Source organism: Notothenia coriiceps, unplaced genomic scaffold (assembly GCF_000735185.1).
Source record: "Notothenia coriiceps isolate Sejong01 unplaced genomic scaffold, NC01 NC01_scaffold00008964, whole genome shotgun sequence".
Classification (NCBI taxonomy): Eukaryota; Metazoa; Chordata; class Actinopteri; order Perciformes; family Nototheniidae; genus Notothenia; species Notothenia coriiceps.
In genome coordinates, this window is record NW_011341665.1 from 49,596 (window position 1) to 76,636 (window position 27,041).

A 27,041-nucleotide genomic window follows, 5' to 3' on the forward strand; every position below is an offset into this window, starting at 1 on the left:
ACGTAGTACGTACGTACTACTACTACGTACACACACACACACACACACACACACACACACACACACACACACACACACACACACACACACACACACAAAGAGCCAAGCTTTAATGAAACACAGAGACCCAGACGTAATAGTACTGTACTGCATCATATTATTTTCGAATCAATAATCTTTGAAATTTTGATTTTTTGATTTTATTTATCTTTTAAAAAAAAAAATGATAACCATTTTTCCTCCTGGTCTCTCGCACCCCCCTGGCATGCCTCTGCGCCCCCCCACTTTAGTCGGAGCTTACGTTTTGTGAAAATGTCACACTTTCACATTTTCTAATGGGTGTGTATTAGAGAGCTGGTTAAGACTTAGAGTGTGTGACATCACGGCTAGATGGGAGAGGAGCTGGAAAATCTGAAGAGTTTTTTCCAACTATTGCAATATGCTCATTTAATCAAACAGACTTACACATATGGCGGCCGGACAAGATGGCGGCGGGCAGTTTGGGCGCAGTGGCGGCGATCTATCTGTGCATGATTGTTCTGAATCTTGGGCCTCTGTTTCAATAGTATGAAGCTGCAGCGTTGGAGACGGCAGTTTCAGGACCGCAGTCCTGGGACCGCACTCCTAGGACCGCACTCCTAGGACCGCACTCCTAGGACCCTAGTTGTTTTGTAACATCGCCACCTAGCGAGTTGGATGCCCGCAAAAGTACAACCAGCGAGTATTGAGTCTCATACACAGCGAGTCTCTTTAGAAATTGTAATGATGTTATTAACGATCTAAAAATGCATGAAAATATGTTTTTCTTACAGAAATTAAATTATTATTATTAACAACAATTTGTTGTTATTATATTTTTGTTTTTTACCAAATGTATTTTGTATGTCAGATGTAAAAGATANACATACTGATATACACCTGAACATCAGCAGGAGAGGACTCTTTAAAGTAGAGACACTACATACTGATATACACCTGAACATCAGCAGGAGAGGACTCTTTAAAGTAGAGACACTACATACTGATATACACCTGAACATCAGCAGGAGAGGACTCTTTAAAGTAGAGACACTACATACTGATATACACCTGAACATCAGCAGGAGAGGACTCTTTAAAGTAGAGACACTACATACTGATATACACCTGAACATCAGCAGGAGAGGACTCTTTAAAGTAGAGACACTACATACTGATATACACCTGAACATCAGCAGGAGAGGACTCTTTAAAGTAGAGACACTACATGCTGATATACACCTGAACATTAGCATTATAGGACCACAAGATGTTCATTGCCATTAACTATGCTGTAGTTATGTTCATATGACAAATTAATAAAGTAATCGTTTTTTTATCTTTTAATATTCCTCTCAGTGTACCAGTCGAAACACAAGCCAATAATGCAGTGTCTTTTAACAAATGGGCACTTGTTTAGTAAAAAGTAAGTCAGCAACCCAGTTCCAGTGCTGCGTGACTTCCCTCTTCTGACGCACACAAGTGGAACAATTTAACAACGTCGGAAGTATGCCACAAGTTTCTATTCAACAAACCGACTTCCCCAGCAACAGCTAAAAATAAAAGCATCCCAAACTGCAGGATGGGAACAAAGCGTGGACCAAAAGCTTGTTGTTATACTCACGTCTTGCAGGGTTCACATGTCTTGCCCTTGACTCTGTAGTACTTCTCTTCACATGCACACACTGTGTTGTTCTCTGGTGTACCTGTGCACAAGAACAATGATATTTAGACTTGATGAGCAAAAGAAAAAGGAGTATCAGTATGATTCAAAGTATCTTAATACATACATGTCCGTTTCTCAATCTCGTTCAGTTTACATGATGAACACTTGAGACACTCGTATTTCTCTGAGTCGATGTTGTGCTTGTAGTAACCGTCCTCACAGCGACACACTGTGTTTCTGACTGCTTTACATGGGGATATCTCCACCTCATGATTTGATGCTGTGGGAAACAAGTTATAAAGACAGAAAAAAGTGAATAAAGCAAACGATATCCTTATACAACACTGACTGTAGCTGCGAGTCCCGCTGAGGGCCCAGGTAGCACAGGAACTACATCCAATGTGTGGAGGAGGCTGTGGCTCAGTGGCATAGTGCGGACCGTACTGAATGTTTTTAGGTCGCTTTGGATAAAAGGATCTAACAAGTGACATGTAATGCAATGTAAAAATGTCCAGGAAAGGTTCATTTAATTTATTTACATCCTGTCCTTCTCTGTCTGTAAACACAAACTGAGTAAGATTGACATTAAAGTTGACTTTGATCCTCTGTTGCTCTGGTAAAAAAAAGAAATGTATTTGCCTCTCTGGTGCACAATTACTCCTCCACCTGTCTACCAATATATACCCAAATCCCACCGTGCCTCAAGCTGCCTACAAAACAAAAGCATAAACAACTACTACAACTAACACTAAATAATTAACACACAAATAAAGAGAGAAAATACATGTTTTGCTATTAAATAATTAAAGAAATGAATAGTGTAAACCCCTGAGGCGATACCAGTTCAGAAATGTTAAACCCCTTCCCCCACGTCATTATTCTGACGGTTCATAATGATCTCTGTCTTCTGTATTTTGACGTTTTATTTGTATTATTATTATTATTATTATTATTATAATGTGGCTGTACCTTTGCACTTTCTGCAGCTCCTGCAGTTGCGTGCGTAGTTCTCCTGGTCTGTGTACAGCCCAGTGCCACATTGCTTGCAGATACTCCTTGTATTATTAGAATGACACTTTTCTACAAGCCTAAAACCTGGAAAACATGAAAGAAACACAGAGTAGGTATTCAACTCACAATCCATTCAATTCAATCATTCGATGTATAAGATGTTAGAAAATAATGAAACATTTCCATTTTGGTTTCTCAAAGTCGAAGTCTTTAAATGAAAATAATTGACGCAACCTATGAATGCATAAACTAGAAGCTTGTCGTATATATGCATAATTAAATAATGTAATTGAATAAATGCCAATTTAATGCTATTACATATTGCCTATTTTAATAAAAAAATGATGAATAACAAAGGATTATGGCGGACAACCAACCGGATAACGGACAGTTATTACTTAAATCTTCTCATTGAGTATTTCATTGTCTTGCATGTTGTGCCAGTTATTCTTAAGGTATTTGTGCTCATTCAAAGTCAGTGTGGTGTGTTTCCCTGCCACTAAAAGAGGAATAAATAACTAAATACATTGTTGTCGGCATCGGCTGAGAAAAATACAATCAGTTCATCCCTACTTTATAATAGTATTTAGTTAAATATGATGTTATACGAAGCAGGAATTCTTCATATTTAAGAATGCCGCATTAAATCGATAACTAAAAATGTTGTTCATTATTCCACTACATGTTGCACTGTTAAAGAGGCCATATTATGTATTAGTAGTGCAGCACAGGCAGTATGAGAAAAATAAAGAACATTAAAGCATGGAAACATGTCACAGTAGAGACAATAAATACAAATATGAACCTGAAAAGGAGCATCTTTTAGACTTTGTAGAATGGATTTGACGTTACAAAAGGAGGGCCGCCTGTGGGGTATTTCCAATAATAAGGATGCTACTGTGAATCATGTGCAGCGTGCAGAAATACAGTACCTGGAAGGCATTTGTTGCAACAGACCCCGTTGTCATTGTCATAATCCCCAGCTGGACACGTCTTGGCCTCTGAGATCAATGTCACAGCGGTGAGGAACATGCACTGAAACAGAGAATGTGCAATGAATTTACAAAGAAATGCGTTTTTCCATGGGTTCATTTCATTCCAAAGTGAGTCACTTCAAGTTGTTCTCACCATTGGGAGAAGTATTGTGCCAACAGGAGCTTTTCTGTCCCATCTTCCTCTCAGCCCAGCGCCCTCCATCATCGTACAGCTTTAAGTCAATCCATCTGAGGACACCTGCAAGGAAAACAATCTGTCAAACGTCTAACAGACAATTTAGTCTATTTGACTCTTGGCCCACACATTTATAATTAAACCTAACTTTTAAATGCCTTGAATATCCCGACATTCCCTAAGGTCTCTATAGTCTCAGTTGAAAATGGTGATGAAGTGCATGTTTCCTATCAATGTTTTAAAATGATTTGCTACAAAACAGTGAGTATGTTTTTTTTTAGGGCCCTGCTGATATTACATGTTACTTATACAATAAGATATACAATAAAACATGCTAGTTAATAATAAAGCCTTCAGTAAACCTCTGTGGCTGAAAACATTTAACTTTATCTGATAAGGGTTGAACCAACTGATAATGTAGAGCGGCCTGAGTCTTACGTTTCCTTTAATGTCCAGGGAAATGAGGACACATCTTTCTGATTTAGCTAAAAACATGGCCTCTACTCGGGTGCTGGGTCTATTTTCTGTACATATTTCATCCATCAACCAATAATGTTGTCTGGTGTGTAAATAGGAGCCATATGTGCTTAATTAAAGTGGTTAAAAATAGAAAAACAATCCATTTATTTCCTAAAAAGATGTCCAGCAATAAGAGGATCCAATGTTGTTATTTCGCTAACAACGTGACCTTAAATTGGGATCATTGGGTCAGGTCATATTTATAAGAACAGCATCGTTTTCTGTACTTATTTCATCCATAAAATAATGTTTTTGGAGATGTAAATAAGAGCCATTTGTGCATAATTTAAGTGCTTCAAATTAGAAAACAACCATTTCCTAAAATGTCCAGGGAAAAGAGGATCCAATTTTGGTCAAGTCATATTTTAAAACAACAGCAAAGTGCTCTGTACATACAGTATCCATCAATCTATTGTATAAATAAGAGTCATTTGTGCATAATTTAAGTGGTTGAAAAATAATAATCAAACCATACTGTGCTACATAATTCTGACCCTTGATCTAATAACTTTAAAAAGGGTCACCCAAATTACTTTAGACATGATTTTCCACCTACATGATATCAAACTATGCAGTTTTGGGAGTCCAAACACAATAAAATGGAGGACAAATCACAACAAATTTGTCTTTGCATTAAGTTGAGGAAGAATCATATTTGGGACAGGGGGTGGTTGGAGTTTCAGATGTGGTTTTCTCATCACATTAGTAGATAAAACGAAACCTTCAGCAAGGTTAGCAAGAGGTAAGCAAGACACTTTGATGATCTGATCATTTGTATCAGAAGTAACGTTTTTTTTTAACGCCAAATAGGCTATAACATTTTAAACAACCCATACACTGGTTGTGAATGTTAAAATAAAGTTATTGACATTATGTTGATTGGATTTTACTGAGAGTGAGACACAGGTCATTTAAGGTTGTCATAAGAAAAGTTAAATGCATGATAAATAACATTTTGGAAGTCACTGAATTGGATTCAACCCACAGAAAAACAAGGATATACGTTTTTCTTTATTGTAAATGTAGTTTGTGGATAAAGAAAGAATGAATAGGTCTACAGACAGTTAAAAAAAAACTTTGGCATATCCTGCATATTTCTGCGACACTTGTTTGGCAGCCTGTTGACTTCCCTGTCGCACTCATAAGAATAAACTCAAATTTAAAACCACAAATCAACCTGAACACTGACTTGTTTACCGATAACGTTGACGTATTAAAAAGTACTTAATCTACACTCATTTTCTTACTGTTTTATCAATGGTTTCGCTTTAGTTCCCACCACAAAACGCCCACCGCAAAGAAGTCTGATATGAATCTCCTCTTCCCACAGGCTGACATTCAGAGATATTTTACTGACACTTACCTGGACAAACACCGTGGAGAATCTCTTTTACCGCAGGTCCATAACTCGACAGGAATGTAGATTTAATTTCATATAACTTCGTATTATTTGGTATAAAAGTAGAAGCAGAGCGACGGCGCCACTGGCCCGGCTGAGCATGAGCGGGGGAGGACTGAATACGGGAAATAGCCGCGTCACGAGACTTCTTGGAAGTGTGAAGCAAGTTAGACAAGGCAACTGAAAGCTCAAAGTGAACACACAAACACATAGGACAAAGTGAGGAATGTACACAGGTGAGGAAGTCTGCAGCTAGCTCACTTTCAGATCAGTTTACATCCCAAAAGATATAGAAGATAGCACAGGTGCAGGTTTACTCAAGTAATTAAGCAGTGATGGAAAGTAACTAAGTAGAGGTGGGTGAAGTACTCAGATGTTGTACTTAAGTAGAAGTACAAGAGTGTAGGAATACTCTGTTACAGTAAAAGTCCTGCATTCAAAAATGTTACTCAAGTAAAAGTGCAAAAGTATTAGCATCCAAATATACTTAAAGTACCAAAAGTAAAAGTAGTCATTGTGCAGATTGGTCCATTTCAGAATAATATATAGCCTATGATGTGTTTTTATAATTATTGATAATGAAAGTGTTCTCAAAGCTGGTAAAGGTGCAGCTAGTTTGAAGGACTTTGTATACTGCAGGGTAGCTTGTGAATTTACTCCAGGTGGAACTAAAGTCTGATTTAACACAATTATATTTCACATCATTCATCCACATCTGTAAAGTAACTAAAGGTATTAAACAAATGTTAGTGGAGTAAAAGTAAACGATGCACCTCTGAATTGTAGTGGGGCAGCAGAAGTATAAGTTTAGATGCAGTTTGGACTAATAAATACATTATTTATGCTGTCTTACTGGTTGGGTTTCTGCCTGTATCAAAGTGTACTACTGTTACCATCAGGGTCCCATGATTTGGTACGGTTAGACGGAAGCTCTTTAGTGCAGCGGGCAATCCTAAAATAAATACAGACTTAAATAACAAGTGTACATTAAAGGGTCTTAAACATGTCTTTAGTAATTGTAATGTTATGTTTCATGTCTGTTTACATGTTTATTTTCTTGTATACTTCTTGTAATTGGCTTTCTTTTTCTTTTATTGTTTTCATTATGAATCACAAGTTGCATTATCATAGATTCTACTTTTGGAGGGGGGGCTACAGAACCACCCATGTTGTTGTATATAACAATAAAGCTTTTGAAGTATGACTCGATGCACTGTAATTATGGGCCACAGTGATAGGCTGGTACTTGATATAGGGACCGAGCAGAGCATGGAGTCACGTGACTTGTCTGGTACATTACATGAAAGAGCTCAGTCAGCAGAGCAAGTACCTCCTCAGAAAAACCACATCCTTCCTCTTCAGTGAGCTGTGTCTTCATCTTTCTACTGTTCCTCCTCCTCCTCGCTCTCTTCTGTCTGCCTCTGTCTCTGTGTCTTATGCATGTAAGTGTCAAACAATTCCACTAACACATCTGCCACACAGACACTTTAAATAGGTCTTTTCTTACATGCACGTGCACTGCTGAGTTTCCTACAGCCTGACCTGGAAACTGATCTGAGTGCATGTTTCCAGTCAAGCAAAAACTAGTTTATGTGTATGACTAGTTTACTTGGATGAGATCAACTATACAGTGAAAGAATAACGCGAGACCCATGTCCTTTAATAGAGAAAACAATTGGTTTGAACATTGCAATCACATGAACTTAAATACAACTTTAAGCCTCCCAACGTAAATGAGTTGCTTTTTCTTTACTTATTGTATGAATGCACTTGTATATTAGCTTTTTACATGATCAGAACATCCTCAGCAGGTTCCTGGCAAGTTCTTATCTAGTCAAGCAGTCTAAAACTGAAACCTGAAGATAAGCATGACCAGGTTTGCGCTGTGATTTTAATGTGGAGTCATCTCTCTTACAGTCACCCCTGTACTCTGTGTCAGTGGCGCCGAGAGCCCCTCCACAACCCTTAGGCCCCGTTTCACATTCTGACAGGAGATCACGTGTGGTTGTGGCTTCGTTTCTGTGAAGAAGTGACGAAGATAAGATGATGGTGGAAGTGCCAAGTTGAAAAAACTCCACATCACATACTTTAGGCTGCACCACAGTCTCCTGTCACAAAGTACAAACACTTGGTTACAGTTTGCATACATGGGCATTCTTCCTCATCCACACTCTCGCTCATGTATCCGCTGCGCAAAGAGTAGTGAGTCAAACTGGCCAGGAAAACATGCTGGCTTGCAAACTGCAAATATAGACCGGATGCATAAGTATTTTTGTTGTATACTGCATTTGACATACTCAGTATTAAGACATACTTAATCTTTCTCTGTCAGACTAAAATGGGTATTGAAACTCGTAGTCAGTTTATGATTCAGTTTAAGATGTCAAGTCAACGCCCCATCTACTAAAGCTGAGAGTGCAGGTTGTCCTCCTTACCTGTCTTGGCTGTTAAATAATAAAAAGAGAGCACTTAATGAGTTCAGCCCATTATAAACTTCTACAGCAGCACTTTAATAGTTTGGTTTATTTTGAGGCGGACATTCCCATATTTTTCTTGTTTTTCTGAGATTGTATCTTTATGGTTTAAAGGTCCCATGTCATGCTTTTCCGGTTATTACCCGTCCCCTTGTGTGTTATGTTGCTTTTTCTGCATGTAAACGGTCTGCAGTCACAAACCCTCAAAATACACCCTGTAGGGAGTAAAACTCTAACACAGAGAAGACCTGTCTATGCTGCCCCAGAACGCCTCGTTGGACATTTCTCTTTTTCCATTGTTTACTTCTTGGGTATAGTGACGCGGAGCCGTTACGTTTGGACGAATCCGCTGACTTCCTCACACACACACACACACTCTGCGGGACGTTCCGAGGCTCGCTGCTGCGAGGAGCGGGACACTGGTGTGGGGTCGGTGCAGTGGTGTAGTCTACTTTTTTGTAGTGGGTATACTGTAATAATTGTATTCATCCTGTCTCGAAGCAACACCTCATGAACACCATCACACTTACTAATGCATAGACTAGTCTTGAGACTGGTTATGTGTTATCAACATGTCAATGTATTATAAGCATTTTTATGTGACTTTTAACTGCCAGTGACATTAACAATAAAAAAATAAAAGAATGAACAATGATGGAAAAAGCCCACTTATCTTCTAGGGTTGAACAATTAATCGACATCTTTATCAAAATCTCAATATGGCCTACTGCAAACACTGTCTCTGACACAGCTCTCACCAAATTTCCAACTAAATCCTGTCCACCCTTCTCCGTGAGCTCCTGGGCTATTTTGTGTGCTCTGGACGTCTCATGTCGTCTAATCTTGTTTCTCAAAGAGGCCAGAGATGTTGATCTGCTTGAATCTGAGGACTGGATCTTAAAGTACACCCACTCCTCAGACATAGACACTCGTTGTTCTGTGAGGACACCTGTTGATTTTGTAGCGCTGCAAAGAGCACAACCTGGAAATAAACAAAACCATGACTAATTAGCATAATACAAGTTTTTACCAATAATATCTGCAGAAAAGAGCCAAGATTTACTCAAAAGTATTTAATAAACTGCTTACAATATTTACATCATGGCTAACAAATGCATGAAAAGCAGATAAAAGGAGAAAAATGTTCCACTTTTTCAATAGCTAATTATTGGACAACTACTGATAACTAACATATAGTAATATAATGGTGCTAGGCGCTAACCCTTGGAATGAATAAGTTTATTGATACAAACCAATGCTACTGGCATAAATCATTAATAGTACAAACAGTGGATTCACGCGAGTACTGATTTCCGGTATTTTTAGATAACCCAAATTATCAAAAAGACGAGCACAAACACACGAGGTACACACTGTAAAGGCGTGGTATTATCGACTTGTAGTTAATGGGTTCTTGACGAGACCGTAGAGAATTGTCACTCACACGCTACCAAGAGAATCATCGACAGAAAAGTGTTGATATCAGATCCCATTCTTACAAGTCGAAACGAAAAGTAGTTTCACACAACCTGGTAGGTTGAGAGGTGACTTTTATCCAAAGTCTGGTCTATATAGTGGACTAGGTTCTCAACGAAGTTCGGTAACGAATCGTATGTTAGGCTCTTTCGTCTTCTCGGTCTTTTTAACTCTTGATTTTTACCGTACTAATACTTTTAGAAACTTTTGAAGATACTCTACCCCCTTCTCACCTCATATCCGTGGTAAGCTTGTTATAACCTAGGATATAAACATATAGACATATTAGAAAATATATAAAAGTGGTATAAAACATTGTTAAAGTTAAACCGTTAGAATTACGGGGTGACAATTTTTTTTCATTGTAACCCTTACATTTGTATTTTAAAACGATAAACTTGACCAGTTATTTTACTCACTGCCTATTTATAAAAAAAGATTAAAAAAAGGATGAAAAAAGTACTTACACAAATTAAATGTATTACTACATTAATTATTTCTATGTTTTAATTGGAAATCTATAAGTAAAACTAGCCACATGGTCATTACGAAAAAAACTTTTTTATGTGATATTAAGTTATAAGATTTTTGATAAACTGAATAATAATCATATAATATCGCGACTAGGTATGATTATTATTTACTCCCTGACAATTGGATTGTTCTAAACGATGTATCTAATAGGTCAATATGTGGTTGTTAAAAAATAGGGGAGGTGGGTAAATGTTAGTTTCACTTATTTTTCTAAACGTGAATTATACGGGAGACGTAAACTGGGATTTAGTAATCACTCACGGTACCCGTGGGCCGTCCTGGCTTGGATTAAACTCCTACTGAACTGAGTTCTCGGTTACTTCCCTCTAAGACTTGTAGGGGTAGTTGTACGTCACAATAAAACAAAATCCTCATATTATTAATAGAAATACCGACCAACCAGAGGGTGGGAGATCGCCCAATATCGTGTTTCATACAGGGTATTCTATTTAGGTGGTAGGGGCGGACCTAAAAAAAAATGTTGACTCATGACACATGTAATATAAACTATTGTATATTTATAAATTATCATTATGCAAAGTATCCCTCTTTCATCTTCCAGTTTAATATCTTTATATCTTATACTTTATAGTATTCTATGACATGTCACTAGATGTGTTATTTTGTCAAAATACGGCCTTACAGGTTTCTATAATATCCTCCTACCCGTTTTTTTCTGTTTGATTAATCCAGAATAAATTTGTAATTCTTATAGAAATCCAATTCCCAGAAGAAAACTATTCTTTTTGAAACCCCCGTAGATGTCTAATTTATAGTTGGACTGTTTCAGAATTTCAGATTTATAACGAAAGAGACGTTACAATGAATACAACTTTCCGTGAAATAAAATTGACTATAATATGTGTAATTAATATGAATAATACTTCTTATTCTTTACACGTCTTAAACATGTCAAATTACCACCTCCATAGAACTTTCCCTACAACGTTTATAGTTAATATGTCATAAATTAATTGATAATCATTCTGCCTACTCTAGATTAGACCCATTAGTCAAGTCACCGACACATAGCGTTACTAGCAGCTTTACAGGGAATGTCCGGGATTGCAGACAAGAGCCACTGAAATAAAAACTTTAAGTCAAGGACATCTTGCCGGATTTTTCGGCGTTCTGATTTCTTATTCTGCTTATATATATTTTGTTCCTATTAACCATCAACAACAACTAATTATATGTCACACAATAAATCTTTATTTATTGTTTAATCTTCCTTTTTGTATAAATTTTTCTCTCGTCTAAAGTCATAAAACTCGAGACTCGGGTAAAGAAAAAGGAATCGCCTGACCGTTTTTTTTTCAGTCTGTAATTACTACAATTTTATTTTTGTTATTAGCACCGAACCATACCTATTACTTAATACAAATCACTAGTGTTCGAAGGCCTGAAGGACACAAGATAAGTGCGTAAAGTTACACCTATTTCAGCACAGTAAACTATCGCGGTCTGAACTTCTCTCCACCACAACCCTCGGTCACATCCCTCGCCTACCTCGCCACACACACCCTCTTATAATTCTTCAACTTCTGTCTGCTCGGCGACGTAAGACCTACTCGACGTCCCAGCCTACCGTGTACGTCATCTGGTCGGGTCCTCCACTCAACCGTCATTCAGACGCACTCTACTGCCCTCGGACCTGGTCTTTGCGACGCAGAGAAAGATTCCATCGACCCCTGCATAAGGGAGGACTACAACATTTCTCACCAAGGACGTCGTCAGGGCCCCAACATCGTCACTACAACTCACTTCCTCAAACAATAGATCCCAGTGATGGCAGTCTAAGAACGTCAGACTCAGCCCCTTGGCGTCTCCACGGCCTACAATAATACCAATCCGTTCTCACCCTGTTATGAAACGGCCCTCCTTTTTGTCAAGTCAGAACAGTTCCAACTCAAACTCCACCACTCGTCTGTAGGTGACTCTCTAACAGACCGATCTGTTCGTCTCTCACGCACGCTGTCTCCCGCGCCTTTCCATAAAATCTTACCCACCACGACTCCACGACTAGTCACTTGTGATAATGCCCGCAGTATCTCGTGCCGTGTTCGCGGCTCGTGGTTCCGATGTACCTTACAAGGATGACGCGTGAGGTGTGTCGTTTGTGTGTCATGTGGAGCGCTGACAATGTTACTTCGATGGCTATTAGTCGAGTGGCGTATATCCGTCCTCCCGTCACACATGCAGCTGCACTATGCGACATATACGCGGCATATGGTGGATGCTTTTACGGTCACTTAACGGCATACGGGAGAATTTTTTCACTCGCTTACTATGCTATTGTTGTGAGTAAAACACTGACCGCGAAAGTGGCGAAAAGCAGGCGGATAGACACAAGTTATGAAAACCTTGCAGGACCCCGAAGGGCAGCGGAAACCCGGGACAACGATTCGTTGTCGTTGTGTGAAACAAGCCGATACTGTTTCGGTGCAGACAAGAGATTGCAATATCTTAAACTAGGCCAGGGGTAGTAAGTCAAGGCGCCTCGCGGATTGTCCTTCTGTCTGTACTTTGCTTTTTGTGTCTGGCCTTATATCAAAATTACAAAAGGCTTCAAAAGGGTGAATAATGTGATGTCTTCTTCTCGGTCCTAGTCCGCCGGACAGGATTTCCACTGTCTCTTCTCGGGCCGCGATGCGGCGTTTAAAATGGGCATTCACCTTTAATTCGTACCCAATAGTTTAATTGGCATTTTTGGTCATTTTTCTTTTGTTCCGACCCCGCCTTAGATTCTTAGCATCTCGTAGGAACCCAAGATCTCACCTCCACGTCTTTCAATCCCATTTGACAGTCGGTGTGTACGTTTCCTTTTTGTTACTAGATTTGTTGTTGTATTTAAGTATTGTTCAGTTACTGATACGTTTACTCTCAATTAAGTACCAGTACAATTTCACCGTAANGGGGGGGGGGACAGAAGCTCCAACAAGCCGTTTAGGACAGAGAGTGAATACACATACTTTACAGAGATGCTGTATGAGAAACCAATGTGAGTTTGGAAAATTGAACAGTATAAATGTATTTTAGTAGACCTCAGCAATGGAATTATGATCAGTAGAAATGGCCATGGCATCGGACCTTTAAGCCGTTTTGAGTAAAAGCGTCAGCTAAATGAAATGTAACATCTATCATCAGCTGTACTCTCTAATAGAGGCAAAACATCCCCCAAAATTAAACATTACAAATTAAAGTAAATTCAGACAAATCGTATGAGATAAATCATGTTTGTCAATAAACATATTTCATCATTTTGAAGCATGTGAACTTGTTCAAGTGGAAACCCAAAATACATCTGAAGCCTTGCATAAGATGTCCCCTTCCAAAAACAAAGAGACACTTAGAAAATAAAGTGACCTTTACAGAAATGCAGATAAGTAGCTCATCATGACACAAGCAGTTCTCACACTTACAAAGTAAAAACTGTAAAAGCAGGAATGTAAGAATCACTCATCATTCTGTGAATTGACTGTAATATTTTAATCTAATCCGGGCAATTCAAGCCACCGTGGACAGATAATCATCCATCACACGCAGGACATGTCACACACACTATGCATTTAGGAGTCATTCAATATGTTACATGGCACTCAAAACATTTACACAGTTATTTCTTGAAATGTGAATGTCCTCATGCCTGATTAGATGACTAAGCCCCTCTTTGCATCAGCATTCAACTGGTAATGTTCTCTCCTTTATCATCAGGCTGGTAGAAAACTTCACCAACACGAGGGATACGAGTGAAATGAGTGATGCATGATATTTTACTGAAGAGGGCGAGAGTCAAAGACAGGGATAAAAGAAGAGAGGAAGGGAGATTATTTCCAGCCGGAAATAGAGAGTTTTGGTGAAACGAGAGAGATGGCTCGTGTGGAAAAAGTAAGAGGCTGATGGAGGTCTTGTTTTTGTGCACGGAGCCAAGGGTCGCTGCAAAAAGACCGAGACAGATTGACATATATCAAAAACATCATTCAAATGTTAAGCTCTCAGAATGAGTCATTCGACATTTGATGAACAATCCCCTGACACACTTCTGGTCCCCTGCTCAGTCTCACACTCAGAGGGTCTCTGCTCACATCTTCTCTCGCCTCCTCATCCACGGTAAGTACAAACTGTAAGAAGACACATTTTAAACCATAGCTGTAAGTCAAACCTGGGGTGAAAACTTCCCTTAAATCACTCGCAGTCGGATGTTAAGTGTTTTTATTGGTGGTAAGAAGATTTGTCTTTTAATCCTATATTGTATGTTATTGGTAAAGTGTATATACTGCACTGTGTAGCTTCACTGCCAGACTTTCTGTTTATTGTAAAAATCTCCAGTGTTGGAAGAAGTACTTAGTCTAAAAATACTCAGATACAAGTAAAAGTCCTGCTATCAGGTAAAAGTATTAGAATGTACTAAAAGTGCCAAATGTAAAAGTACTGGACCATTTGAGAATCATATTTAGTAAATAATTGAATTTTATTTGTTAATACATTCATGTTTTCATCACTTTTGAAGCTGGTAAAGGTGGGGTTCATCTTAACATTATTATATAAATAAACTGTAGGATAGCCTGACTTGCAATGCATAATTTTAATACAAATAATGATCCATGTCTTTTATAATAATATATCATAATGTATTGGTTAAATTGTATTTTGTATTATTCCTAATCTGCAAAGTAGCTCAAGCTGTAAAGTAAAAAGTAGCATTAAGTAAAAATACTTAAGTATCTCAAATGTGTACTTAAGTACGGTACTTGACTAAATATACTTAGTTACATTTCACCACACTAGGACTGTGTTCTTTCACTCAATGCCTGTTGAATATATTTACCTCCTCCTCCTCCTCTCTTTTTTCTTCTTCTTCCCAGATGCAGCCACTTTGTTATTTCTCTCTCCTGTGCACTCTCTCTTCCCTCTCCTCTGTGTTGTCTCTACACTGCTCTGACAGACACTATGCCTGGCCAGCGGTCACACCTACGTTATGCTGCGACAAATGCGCGCCAGGTACAAAAATCATAATGTCTCCTTTACACATTTCAAAGTTTAGATGCAAACAGACAATAACTTTTAAGTCGTGTGTGTATTCCAGGTGAGCGTATGGTTAAGCGTGACATACTCACTTGTGTACATGAGTGTGGACCCTGCAAGAAGACACTGTACAGGGATACCTACGATGAGAAGCCGAACTGTGAATTTTGTGGACATTGCAATAAATGTGAGTATTTTCACAGCTTTTCTGTTGGATGTGAGAGAGGCCTGAATTGGGTCAAAATGCTACGACACAGAAACAGCTTCAGTGACAGCATGATTTCATAATGGTTCATAAGATGTTATATATTAGTTTAAAGGGGTCCTATTATGCTTTCTGTGGTTCCCCTTTCCTGTAGTGTGTTATATGGTGCATGTAAATGGTCTGCAAAGTCTAGCATCCCAAAGTTTGTTTCCTTCCCCAACATAGTGACATCACTAGGTAACACTCCACTTCTGTAGGCTAGCGCTCCTACACATTGTACGTGATGGGCTAAGGGGCGGGACATCTCTAAGCGGTTGTCCAATCACAACAGAGCCTGCCTAAGCTAACCAATCAGAGCACACTGGGCTCTGGTTTCAGACAGAGGGTGAAAGGAGGTGCTGCAGCACAGGCAGTATGAGAACACTAAAGAGCTTTTTGAACATTAAAGCATGGAGACATGTCAGAGTAGAGACACTACATACTAACCTGAAATTTGCAGAATAGGGCCTCTTTAATCCAGCTCACAGGGACTGATTCTTGCACATACAGGAGATTTAAACCCTCATTGTTCAACAGTTTCCACCCTGATAATGCATGTATGAAAGCCCAAGAAACAGAAAATAAACATGTAACTTGATTATAAGACTGGATCATTAACATATACAGGTTAAGAAGAGTGTAGTCATCTTGAAGATGAAACAGAAACATTGATGTTTTGATTAGAAGTGATTCATCAATACTCTAGAAATACTGTCTGCTACCCCCTCCCTCTGGGTAATATTTTGGTTCTCATTTAGTTTGAAGTGAGTGATTAATCCTTAGTCTGGACTGGAGTCAGGTCCAGGCTTGTTACTCAACATTTCTTTTAAAGACAACATGCTTGTTACTCAACTCTGTCTTTGTCATGATTTCTGATAAGTTTGCCCAAAGAGACTCAAAGGGTCACAGATAGGAGGGGATTTCCCATCGTGTGTCATGGTGGGAGACAGTCAGAGAGAGAATAGTTGGGGTCTGAGAAACCCTCTGTGAAAAGGGAGGTTATTAGGGTGGGATTCTGCAGCATTAAAGAGGCCCTGTTATGTTTTAGGGGGAATTTCCCTTTCCTGTAGTGTGTTGTAGGTTTCAGTGCATGTAAATGGTCTGCAAAGACTACAATCCCTGCGTTCGCTCCAGAGGGAGTTTCTCTCCCTGAAACGCCTCCATTGGACTCCTTTGTTTACTTCCATAACATAGTGATATCACACTATTGCAGGGGTGTCAAACTCAAATACACAGTGGGCCAAAATAAAAAAATGGGTACTAGTCGAGGGCCGGACTGGTTCAATGTTTATTGCAAAACTTATTGAAATGAACTTATTGCACATTAAACCTGGAACTAACAAATCTTAAATTATTGCCTATAAAAACAACATTAAACATTAAATAATCAGTTGCATTCATTTCTTATGGCTCTATCTGCAGAGTCATTTCTTATGATTACATTTTCCCACAGGCCAACAACAGCTTCAAAAAAACTATTTCCCTCAAAGAACAAACCAAACATGCCCTGTTGTCTCAAGAAACAAAGTGCAGAAGGAAACATCCATGTAAACTCAGTGTGCTGCTGTGATGCTAGTTCAAGCAGATACTTGGCATCTCATCTTGGGTGCAAGTTCATCAATGTTTGTGTGAAGGTGTGCGTGCAATATACCGGCGGGCCAGATCTAATAGTAATTAGAAATTATCCTGCGGGCCGAAATTAAATCCACCAATGGCCTGATTTGGCCCCCGGGCCTTGAGTTTGACACATGTGCTCTATTGGCTAGCGCTCCAACCAATTGTACAGGATTGGCTTAGGGACCGGCCAGCTAACCAATCAGAGCAGACTGGGCTCTGGTTTCAGACAGAGGGTGAAAAGAGGACAGGCAGTATGAGAAAAAGAAAGAGCTTTTTGAACATTAAAGCATGGAGACATGTCCCAGTAGACGAACATATGAACCTGGAAATTAGCATAATAGGGCCCCTTTAACAACACCATTAGCAGCACGTGCTACCATTACCATTTTTTTTGGTCAATTGATTCATTCATAAACACAAACAAATATCGATATAATATGTAATATAATACTGCAAATCTGCACCAAAATGTAAGTCATCACAAGTACAGACAGGAAGAGTTTAAAAAATGAAAGACCATCATCTTGACGGGGAAAAAAGACCGAAATGTGGTAAACATCGGAAAGAGACTCAGACGCTAAGGCCTCTGCTAAAGAGGAGCAAAAACAGCCTGTTGTGCTTATTCTTAAATGTCACTGTGAACACAGAGGGGAAAACACAAGTCTGTGAGTTTGACTTTCACGTCTGCACCTAAACGTTCTCACATAATGTAAGGGCAAGCCTGTTTGGATTCAATGTGTACAGTGCAGCTGTCAACAAACCTTTTACACTGCGGGTTTTAAGGTGGGTGTTGAAATGTCAAATAATATGCCAATTAACGGCAATGGAAACTAATTCATGTGGAAATGATTTAACCCACACAAGAACCTCATGCACTGTCGTTGCAATACAACAGTGATGATACTTCAATACACTTTGGTCTTCATTGGATTGATGTTTGTAAGGATTTGGGTGTGCAAAAAGGAATCATGCCACATATTAACTCTTAAATGATAGATGTTTACTTCCAGTGGTGGGGATTTTTTTTACTGGGTGAACGGGGCGGGGGGAGACACGATGGACGCGCTCGTGAACTGTCAACGGGGGGGGGGTACCTCTGTGTCGCCTGTCAGCTCAACATGATGCCGTTTAAACAATATAATAATAAAGGGCGGTGCCGGCCGTCAGCGAACCGATCCGGCCTTTCTGCGCGACTCAAATGCGGGACATAGTCTCAATTTGTGGGACACGGGACAATTAATAAAAATGCCTTGTGCAGTCCTGCACAAAGTGGCACACCTGGTCACCCTACACACACACACACGCTTCAAATCAAGTTGCATAAATGCTTGAGCTACGTTTTTATTATAATTACTGTGAAATCTGCCTATTATGTTTTCGTCATTATTAAAACAAATACACACTTAGTTGCAACTGATAACACTGGCAATGATTTTATATTTATTAGACTGTAGGAAAAAAATCATGCTTCAAATAAGTGTGGGTACGGCGTACCCCGGCGTCCAACGCCCACTACACCACTGTTTACTTCAGTATAAGGTCGTACTCTCCTGAGGCTTTCCGGACGATTTCTTTTTTTAATTGTCTGTAAATTATTCAGTTTTAAGAGTAAACATCTTTGCATTGAATCTGCAGCAACTCTCAAGCTTTATACTTCATTCTGTCTATTTCTGTTTGATTCATATCCAAGATAAACACGTGTTGGAATAATGGCTATTTGAAGTCCTCTATTTTATTATATGGTTCATCATGGGACAGCACAGTAAAAGGCAAAACATCAAAATGTTGAAATGTACTACTTTGAGTCGATATATACAGCCTTATTAAAATAATATTACCATACCTTGTCAGGCGTAAGGTTATATATTGCAGAGTTTATGATAATCTAGTTTAAATCGTGTTTGTGAAGTCCTTTTAATGCCAGTTTTGGGAACAGAGGAGTATGACTGTGTATGACAAGAATGCATTGAAGATAGTTCATGTAAAATACGTCTGATACTGAAGTTCAGTGAAATGTAACCACTCCCATCTGCAGTTCTCTCTGAGCAATAGCCCTAAATGACACAAAATGTAATTATGGTTGTGTTTGTTGTAGTTTAATGACTATGTTGGACTGGTAAGTGTTTTGTAATGACTACAGGGACCCATACTATTGCTATTTGTGAGTTCATATCGAAGTATGCTCGTAAAAACATTTAGTAAAAGGGTTAAATGTGCAATCAAAGTGAAATACGGCTTCACTGAGTAATAACAGTTGTGTCTTACGTTACAAATATCCTTCAAAAGTGAGAATAAAAACCGTCCTGTGACTGAAACCCGGAATCTTAACCAGCCGTGCCCAGAGTGTGACTCATTCCTCATTGTCTGATTCATGTCATGTTTTACAGGCAACCTTAGTGCATTTGGTTCATCACGGACACACTGTTTGTAGTTATAGTAAAGAAACCATGACACTATTCTCTGCATCTTCTTATAGCAAACATGGCGTATGCTTCAAACTGCAACTCCACTCACAACGCAGTGTGCCGATGTAACGCCGGCTACAAGTTCAGAGATGCATCCCGCAAACAGTGTGTGCCGATACCACCAACCACCACCAAACCTACATCTGCTCCACCCACTACAGGTGAGCCTATCTGCGTGTCAGCTGTACATTAAAAACTAACTAACGTAATAAAAGACAACCGTTTCCCAGTCCGTTCACATGCACAGGAATGCACCATTCTTGCAGAAAAATACACATATTTTCAGAAAAGAAACATAAATAACATTTAATTTGTTGCTCAATTGAATTCGACATATATTACGGAACAGAGCAGGTTGAAAGTTTACAAAGGAATCCACTAAATTAACAGAAACAACATATCTGGTTCAGTTTCTGATGCAGTCTGTTGTTAAAGGTAATACGTTTGATGATAATTCATGAAAAAAGGGAAGAGAAAACAAAAAAATTCCACTTTTTAACTGCTTTGCTTTCAATCACATGACACACATCTCACCCAGCGTATCACTGCTTTGGGGTGGTACAGACTGCAGCCCTAGTGGGAATATACACAACACATTACACACACAATACATAAGCATTTTTGTAGATTATTTTAGCAATCTGAAGTTAAGAACACATTATTTGATTAAGTTCAGTGACATTGCATCTACTTACATCTGTACTTATCTATATACTTTGTCTAAACCCTACACCTTAATTGTTTTCTGTTATATATATTTGAATTGAAAACGAATGCACTTTATTACTCTTTGAGCTTTCTGGTTGGATGCAAACTGCATTTCGTTGTGCAATGACGATAAAGTTGAATCCAATCTATTTTTAAAGAGAACAAGTTATTGACAGCTGATAACCAAACATGTAGGAATACAATATTTTTGTTTTGTGCAAATGTTATTATACTGCATTAAAGGGAGAATTCTGCACATTTGATGAGGATATCCAATCAGTGTTGATGAACAAACTCCTCATGCAATGCTTCGACTTCATTTACCCTGAACACTGATTGGACATCCACATTAAAAGCACTTCTTCACAGTGTGTTCTTCTTATTATTATATTCTTAAAATAATATATAGGTGTCTTTTCTCTTTTGAGGCAATAGTAGATATCAAAGTGGATAAAGACTTCTTTCTTACATGTTTTGCTATTTAGCTACTCTTTAAATATTTTTCAGTTTCCGTGGTGTTAGTTCACACACGCACGCACGCAGACACACACACACACACACACACACACACACACACACACACACACACACACACACACACACACACACACACACTGGGTGACAGGAGTTAATTATAAACCATTTTGTGTATTTACATATCGGGACTTCCTGATCAGATAAAATAAAGGAGTGAGCTCACGATCTAATCTGAACCATGTAAAGTCAAATGTTTCCAATAAACTCTGTCTCCCTGCAGTCCTGAAACCTGGCCTCACTACAGCCTGGCCGCCTGCTCCACAGCTCAGAGGTAAAGTTCTGTCTGTGCCAATCAAACAAGGAAATAACTGAACTCTCTCCAGTGTATTTCATTCTATAAATGTCTCTCTCTCAAGTTCTTACAGATACCGTGTGGTTCCTGGTGATTATTGCCCTCCTGTGTGCAGGACTTGCAATCGTTTTTGTCGCAAACATAAAGCCCTTTCTGCACTGGATCAAATCCATGAATGGTTAGTCATTAACATAATGCAGCAGATAACCCTGAGTATACACACAAAGGGAGTGCACTGAGAGTATCATTTTATGTTGTGCACACATTAGTTTTAAAATTAAAGTGGCAACTACCTCGTATTTTTACCTGAATACTTAAGATATCTTCCCTCTTTCTGTTGTTGCTCAGGCTACTTTTTAGCTAAAGAACCTGCACCGGTACCGGCATACTCCGAGGACGAAGAAGTGTCCACGCCTATCCAGGAAGTGGTCGGGAAATGTGAATGTGTATGAGTGAAAGAAGAGCTCCAGAAGATGAACATTTACTGCAAAACATCTCTTTGGACATTAAGGGCAAACGTCCCTCGGCCCATGATAGAAATGGAAGAACAGATTTCAAAACTGCTACTGTTTTCCGGGGCAACTTGACTGTCTGACATCTGTGACGTTAAGATGATGAATAGGATTGGAGAACTTCAAAAACCAAATGTGACGCTGTAACTGTGCATGAGTTCGAAACTGTGCCGGTGGTATGTACTATGGTACATTTATAGATGTAAATATAAACAGACTTTTAAGATTTTTCAAATATGAATGTTTTGATTTCTTTATATTTCTCAGCTTTCTTTATTCTGAATAAAGTTTTATTGTAACCAAATCGAGTAATATTCACGTACAACATCCAGGTCTGACACTTTTAAAGAGAGCAGAGTGAAGAGTATTTACATGATAACTTACACAGGAGATCCCCTCCAGCTGTTCTTCCCAAAGTTCAAGTGTCTGGTGTGCTTGGACCACATTTCTTCCCAGAAGCTGCAGATAACAATGTCTCTGCTGCATGACACTGGGATCCCTTCACAGTTTGCCAAAGGCTCCACATTCATCTGTTCTGTAGTTACTTAAAAAAAGTCTGGATGCCGGCGGTCGCAAACCACCGACATAAATCGTCTGGGATATTTAGGACGCGTTATAGCGATTCCTCTTTGGACACATGGCATTCTTTTCCTTGCTCCTGGGAGGGAAAGAAAATGCTGTCAGCCTCTCCGCTCCCCTCCTCCTCAGAGAGATGGATGCTGGGAGAGGATGTGGGGTGAAACACAGGACAGCCTCTCTCCTCTTCCTCTTCCTCTTCGCTCGTCACTCTCTCGGCCGTCTTCCCACAATGGACCATCGTTGGACCGACTTGTCCTGTAAACTGATTGAGGAGGCCGAAGATAACCGTCCCTGGATTATAGACGTGGACTGGAACTAAAGAAAAAACAAACAAAGAGTGGACGTTGTCATTTACCCGAAGAACACACATTCATAACAGGAGCACACCTGCATCTTTCGCTTGTTTTATTTTCTTAATGACTCCACAAAGTGAGTGATGTATTTCCCATGGATGTTTTAGTTTCACTCATCAGTACCCTGATTGGCTGCAGAGAGGCCGGCCGGCGGCTGCTTGGCACTGAATGAGTCTCTGGGCGGCGGATGAGTCGGTTCCTGCGGCTTGTGAGAAGCATCTCCTCCTCCCTGAAGAGAAACATGTCTGTCAGTGTGAGGCAGGCAAACCAGAAGGGATGAGATTTATGTAGAAATATGCACGAATGAAACGTGGAAACTTACCTCACTGCATAACTTTGCAATAGCTGGAAAACAATAGAAAACACATGAATACAAAGTCCGTTTTTCACACATGAAGAAGCCGATGACACATTTCTAATCAGTTGTTTCTTAAACATGACAAAGACTGTTGTATTGTTTTTGAGGTATAACAATGGTTTCCAAAGGCTTACATCCAGCACAGGCATAATGAGAAGCATAAAGCACTCTTTGAACATTAAAGGGGCCCTAATTTGCAAATGTTCACCATGTAGTTAGTGTCTCTACTTTAAAGAGTCCTCTCCTGCTGATGTTCAGGTGTATATCAGTATGTAGTGTCTCTACTTTAAAGAGTCCTCTCCTGCTGATGTTCAGGTGTATATCAGTATGTAGTGTCTCTACTTTAAAGAGTCCTCTCCTGCTGATGTTCAGGTGTATATCAGTATGTAGTGTCTCTACTTTAAAGAGTCCTCTCCTGCTGATGTTCAGGTGTATATCAGTATGTAGTGTCTCTACTTTAAAGAGTCCTCTCCTGCTGATGTTCAGGTGTATATCAGTATGTAGTGTCTCTACTTTAAAGAGTCCTCTCCTGCTGATGTTCAGGTGTATATCAGTATGTAGTGTCTCTACTGGGACATGTCTCCATGCTTTAATGTTCAAAGGGACATGTCTCCATGCTTTAATGTTCAAAAAGCTCTTTATTGCTCTCATACTGCCTGTGCTGCAGCACCTCTGTTCACCCTCTGTCTGAAACCAGAGCCCAGTCTGCTCTGATTGGTTAGCTGGCCGGCTCTGTTGTGATTGGTCAACCGCTTAGAGATGTCCCGCCCCTTAGCCTATCACGCACAATGTGTTGGAGCGGCAGCGAATAGAAACATGTGTTTCATAGTGATGTCATTATGTTACAGAAGTAAAAAAAGGGGTCTTGAGGTGTTTCGGGCAGGGTAGTACGGCCTTTAGATTTAAGTCTTTGCAGACCATTGACATGCACAAAAACCTATGCAACGCACTGCAGGAAAGAGGAACACTAGAAAAGCACCATAGAGAGACGAAGTCCCCCCCTTTCCGGGGGAGCTCCATGGGACCGTATTTTCGGAAAAAGTCTTTTTCCGAAAATACGGTCCCATGGAGCTCCCCCGGAAAGGGGGGGACTTCGTCTCTCTATGGTGCTTTTCTAGTGTTCCTCTTTCCTGCAGTGCGTTNTGAGTCAGGTCACCCCCACCCTCCATGAACACAAAGGACAGACCCCCTGCTGGGCAGCATGCACAGGTGGCTCTCATTACCTCAGAGAAACGACCTGATGCCTCAGTGCCGAGGCTTAACTGTGGTCGGGTTTCATCGTTTGAATGTCTGACGGTTCTTATCATTATGGGCAGAGACGTGCTCTAGTTAATAATGCAGCGCCTCTCTATAGAAGTCTGAGAGTGTGTGAATAGCTCACTCTCGATCCACGGTAAGAGAGCCAGAAGCGCCACATCACTTTTGTGAATGTCGCGGCGTCACATTGCTTTAATGAGTCTCCATGATTGCCGTTAATCATTCACTCCCGCTGAGATCAGGGAGCTAATTAAAAGCCTTTGAATGCCAAATGCAAAGTGTGTTAATTAACTGAGACTAACACTAAAGCACGAGTATTTGGAAATGTTAGAAACCGACTGCAAATGCTACAAGATCAAATAAGATACGTTTTCACCATGTTCCCCCTCGTTAGGCTCTGTTATTGAACTCTCACCTGACTGTTCTAGGCAAGCCAAGTGTATTTATAGCACCTTTCAACACAAGGCAATTCAAAGTGCTTTACAACAATGAAACACATTAAGATAAATGGCATTTAAAAACAGCCAAGATAATAAAATAAACATTAAAAGACTAAATACTTGAATAAAAGTTACAGTGCAGTCTAAGATGTGAATAGCTCAATTAAAAGCAGCGACAAAAAGAAAAGTGTTCAGCCTGGATTTCAAAGTAGTCGGAGTCGCAACGGCCCGGCAGGTTTCTGGGAGTTTTTTTCCAGATATTTGGAGCATAATAACTTCTCCATATTTAGTTTGACTCTGGGGACAGAAAGCTGACCCTTCTAACCTTATAGCTTCCCAAACTTCTGTTATAAATAAAACACACACACAACTCACCTGATGCTGACAGATCTGCTGCTGCTGATGCTGGATGTGGCTTCTCCTCTGCAGTTATATGGGCTCCTCTCACCTGTGTGCAAATCAGTCAGGATCAGATAGACGCCTCCCTCCAGCTGCAGAGCCTTGTAAGGAAACCACAGGCGCTTTATTATTCCTTACCATGTCATAGCAGGAGAGGCATAACTGTTGTAAAACCAAATATGACCATTTATGTGCAAGGCTTGGAAGCTAGCATGATTAATACAACTCTGAAGCCACATAAGGGATCATATATGACATATTCATGACACATGCTGATTGCATTTCACAAAAACAGCTCAGTGACAATTAGCCTATATCAACAAGTGTAGCCACTAGTTCTGTTATAAAGTTTAATTTCATAACTGGACACACTGTACATTTTACATTCATATTTAATGCCATATTCCATTCCCTACACGTAAACAATATCCCGTTTTATATTGTGTCTAAAGCCCTAAAGAAATATGTTTAATGTTCACGGTCTACAGTATATTTCCTACTTTTTAATGCTGTTTTAATTCGATTTTTAAATTCTCGAATTGTTTATTTCTACTCTTTAATTTCTACTTATGTGCTTTGTTTAGTTTTTAATGCTTCAGCAACACAAACAATTCCCAATTTGGGATCAATAAAGAACGTCTTATCTTATAATCTTTATGTAATCTTACAGCTACTAGTTGTCAGGGTTGAGCGAAGCAGGCAGGACCCAAATGCAGGTTTAACAGAAAATACCTTTATTTCAAGGCTACAAGTAAACATACAGAGCAGGGGGGTATACTACGAAGCTGGTTCAACCTAACCTGGATATGTTTTGCGTTCACATGAGAGGGGTGGTATTTGGAGCATTCGACCAATCACAAACATGGACAAGCGTACTGACAGCGCAGCGTCATACTTCCTGAACTATAATATTAGACAAATATGAAGAAGTTAAACTTTAAACATCCATGACTTAAACACTTTATCCAGGATCAAAGCCACATAGCTGCACCTGCAAGGTGAACAGCTGGTAACAGAAAAAGTGTTTGAATGCGTACATTAACAGGTTTATGATATCACTGCCCCGTCTAAGACACGATCTGACTTTAATTACATTTGTCTCGAGTGTTTCTTCAACTTAATGTGTTGCTTAAAATAATACTTCTGCATACAGTATGTGACACTGTGAGTGTTGCACGGCCATATACGGCTCAGCTGACTCAGATAAGGAGATATATGATACATTATGATGTGATATGCCGCGGACTGTACTTAATGTTACTCTGATCCGGTTACTTATGTTGTGGCAGATATTTAATTAAGCTTTCTTAACGCTAATGTTATAATAGTCAGATTGCTCTGAAGATGGGAGGTGATATTCTATTAATGTTCACGTTCACACAGTCGATGATTTTTGCCGGCCGTCTTTCCTGCAACGGCAGCTTTTCTGTATTTCCTTTCTCCTGTAATATGACTTGATCGCTTTAAACTCTGCACACTGAGCTCTGATTGGTCAGCAGGCTGAGTTGAGCTCTTAGCCTGCAACTTAACCTGCTCCGGGGCAGATTAGCCTCACAGCATAAGTTACCATGGAGATCTAGCCTGCTAAAAAGAGAACCAGCTTCGTAGGACCGGAAACCCCGAGTTTTCCTTGAAGTTAGCCGGCTAAGCGAAAATCCTGCTTCGTAGTATACCCCCCAGGTGGAACTCAAGTCTGATTTAAGAGTTGATTATATTAAACTTCATTCATCCACATGTTGCTGTAGTTGTAGTTTTCAAAAGTTGTTGAAATGTTTCTTTAGAGGCCAGCAGTGTTTAAAGAGTCTTTGGACAATTCTCTTCCCATATTTGGAAGCTTTGAAATACAATTGTTACTGCATATCATTCAGCTTTCAGCAGGCAGACTTAAAGTCAAGGCAGAGGTTTTTTTCGGGTGGTCATTTGGTGTAATGTTGATGCAATCTCCATCAGTAAATAGCAAACAACAACATTTATATTTTTATTTTGTA

The 27,041-nt window shown here is 39.5% G+C and overlaps 2 protein-coding genes across 2 annotated transcripts in view; one reads left to right on the forward strand and one right to left on the reverse strand.

The window, feature by feature from the left end:
- Positions 1–5,898, reverse strand: part of tnfrsf1a (tumor necrosis factor receptor superfamily, member 1a) — a 16,136-nt gene extending 10,238 nt beyond the window's left edge. The window contains exons 1-6 of the mRNA XM_010770553.1: positions 5,748–5,898; positions 3,824–3,928; positions 3,628–3,730; positions 2,654–2,779; positions 1,809–1,964; positions 1,643–1,724 (exon numbers count right to left, since the gene is read on the reverse strand). Of these exons, the coding sequence (XP_010768855.1) occupies positions 1,643–1,724; positions 1,809–1,964; positions 2,654–2,779; positions 3,628–3,730; positions 3,824–3,895 (539 nt within the window). The 5' untranslated portion in view covers positions 3,896–3,928; positions 5,748–5,898. The remainder of the gene's footprint in view (positions 1–1,642; positions 1,725–1,808; positions 1,965–2,653; positions 2,780–3,627; positions 3,731–3,823; positions 3,929–5,747) is intronic.
- Positions 5,899–14,137: 8,239 nt separating this feature from the next.
- LOC104944952 (CD27 antigen) lies at positions 14,138–21,631 on the forward strand. The gene is made up of 8 exons (XM_010770557.1): positions 14,138–14,155; positions 14,326–14,390; positions 15,213–15,268; positions 15,354–15,479; positions 19,630–19,779; positions 21,084–21,134; positions 21,220–21,333; positions 21,504–21,631. Exons 1-8 carry the CDS (start codon positions 14,138–14,140, stop codon positions 21,605–21,607), a joined length of 684 nt encoding a protein of 227 aa, XP_010768859.1. The 3' UTR covers positions 21,608–21,631.
- The last annotated feature ends 5,410 nt before the right edge of the window (positions 21,632–27,041 follow it).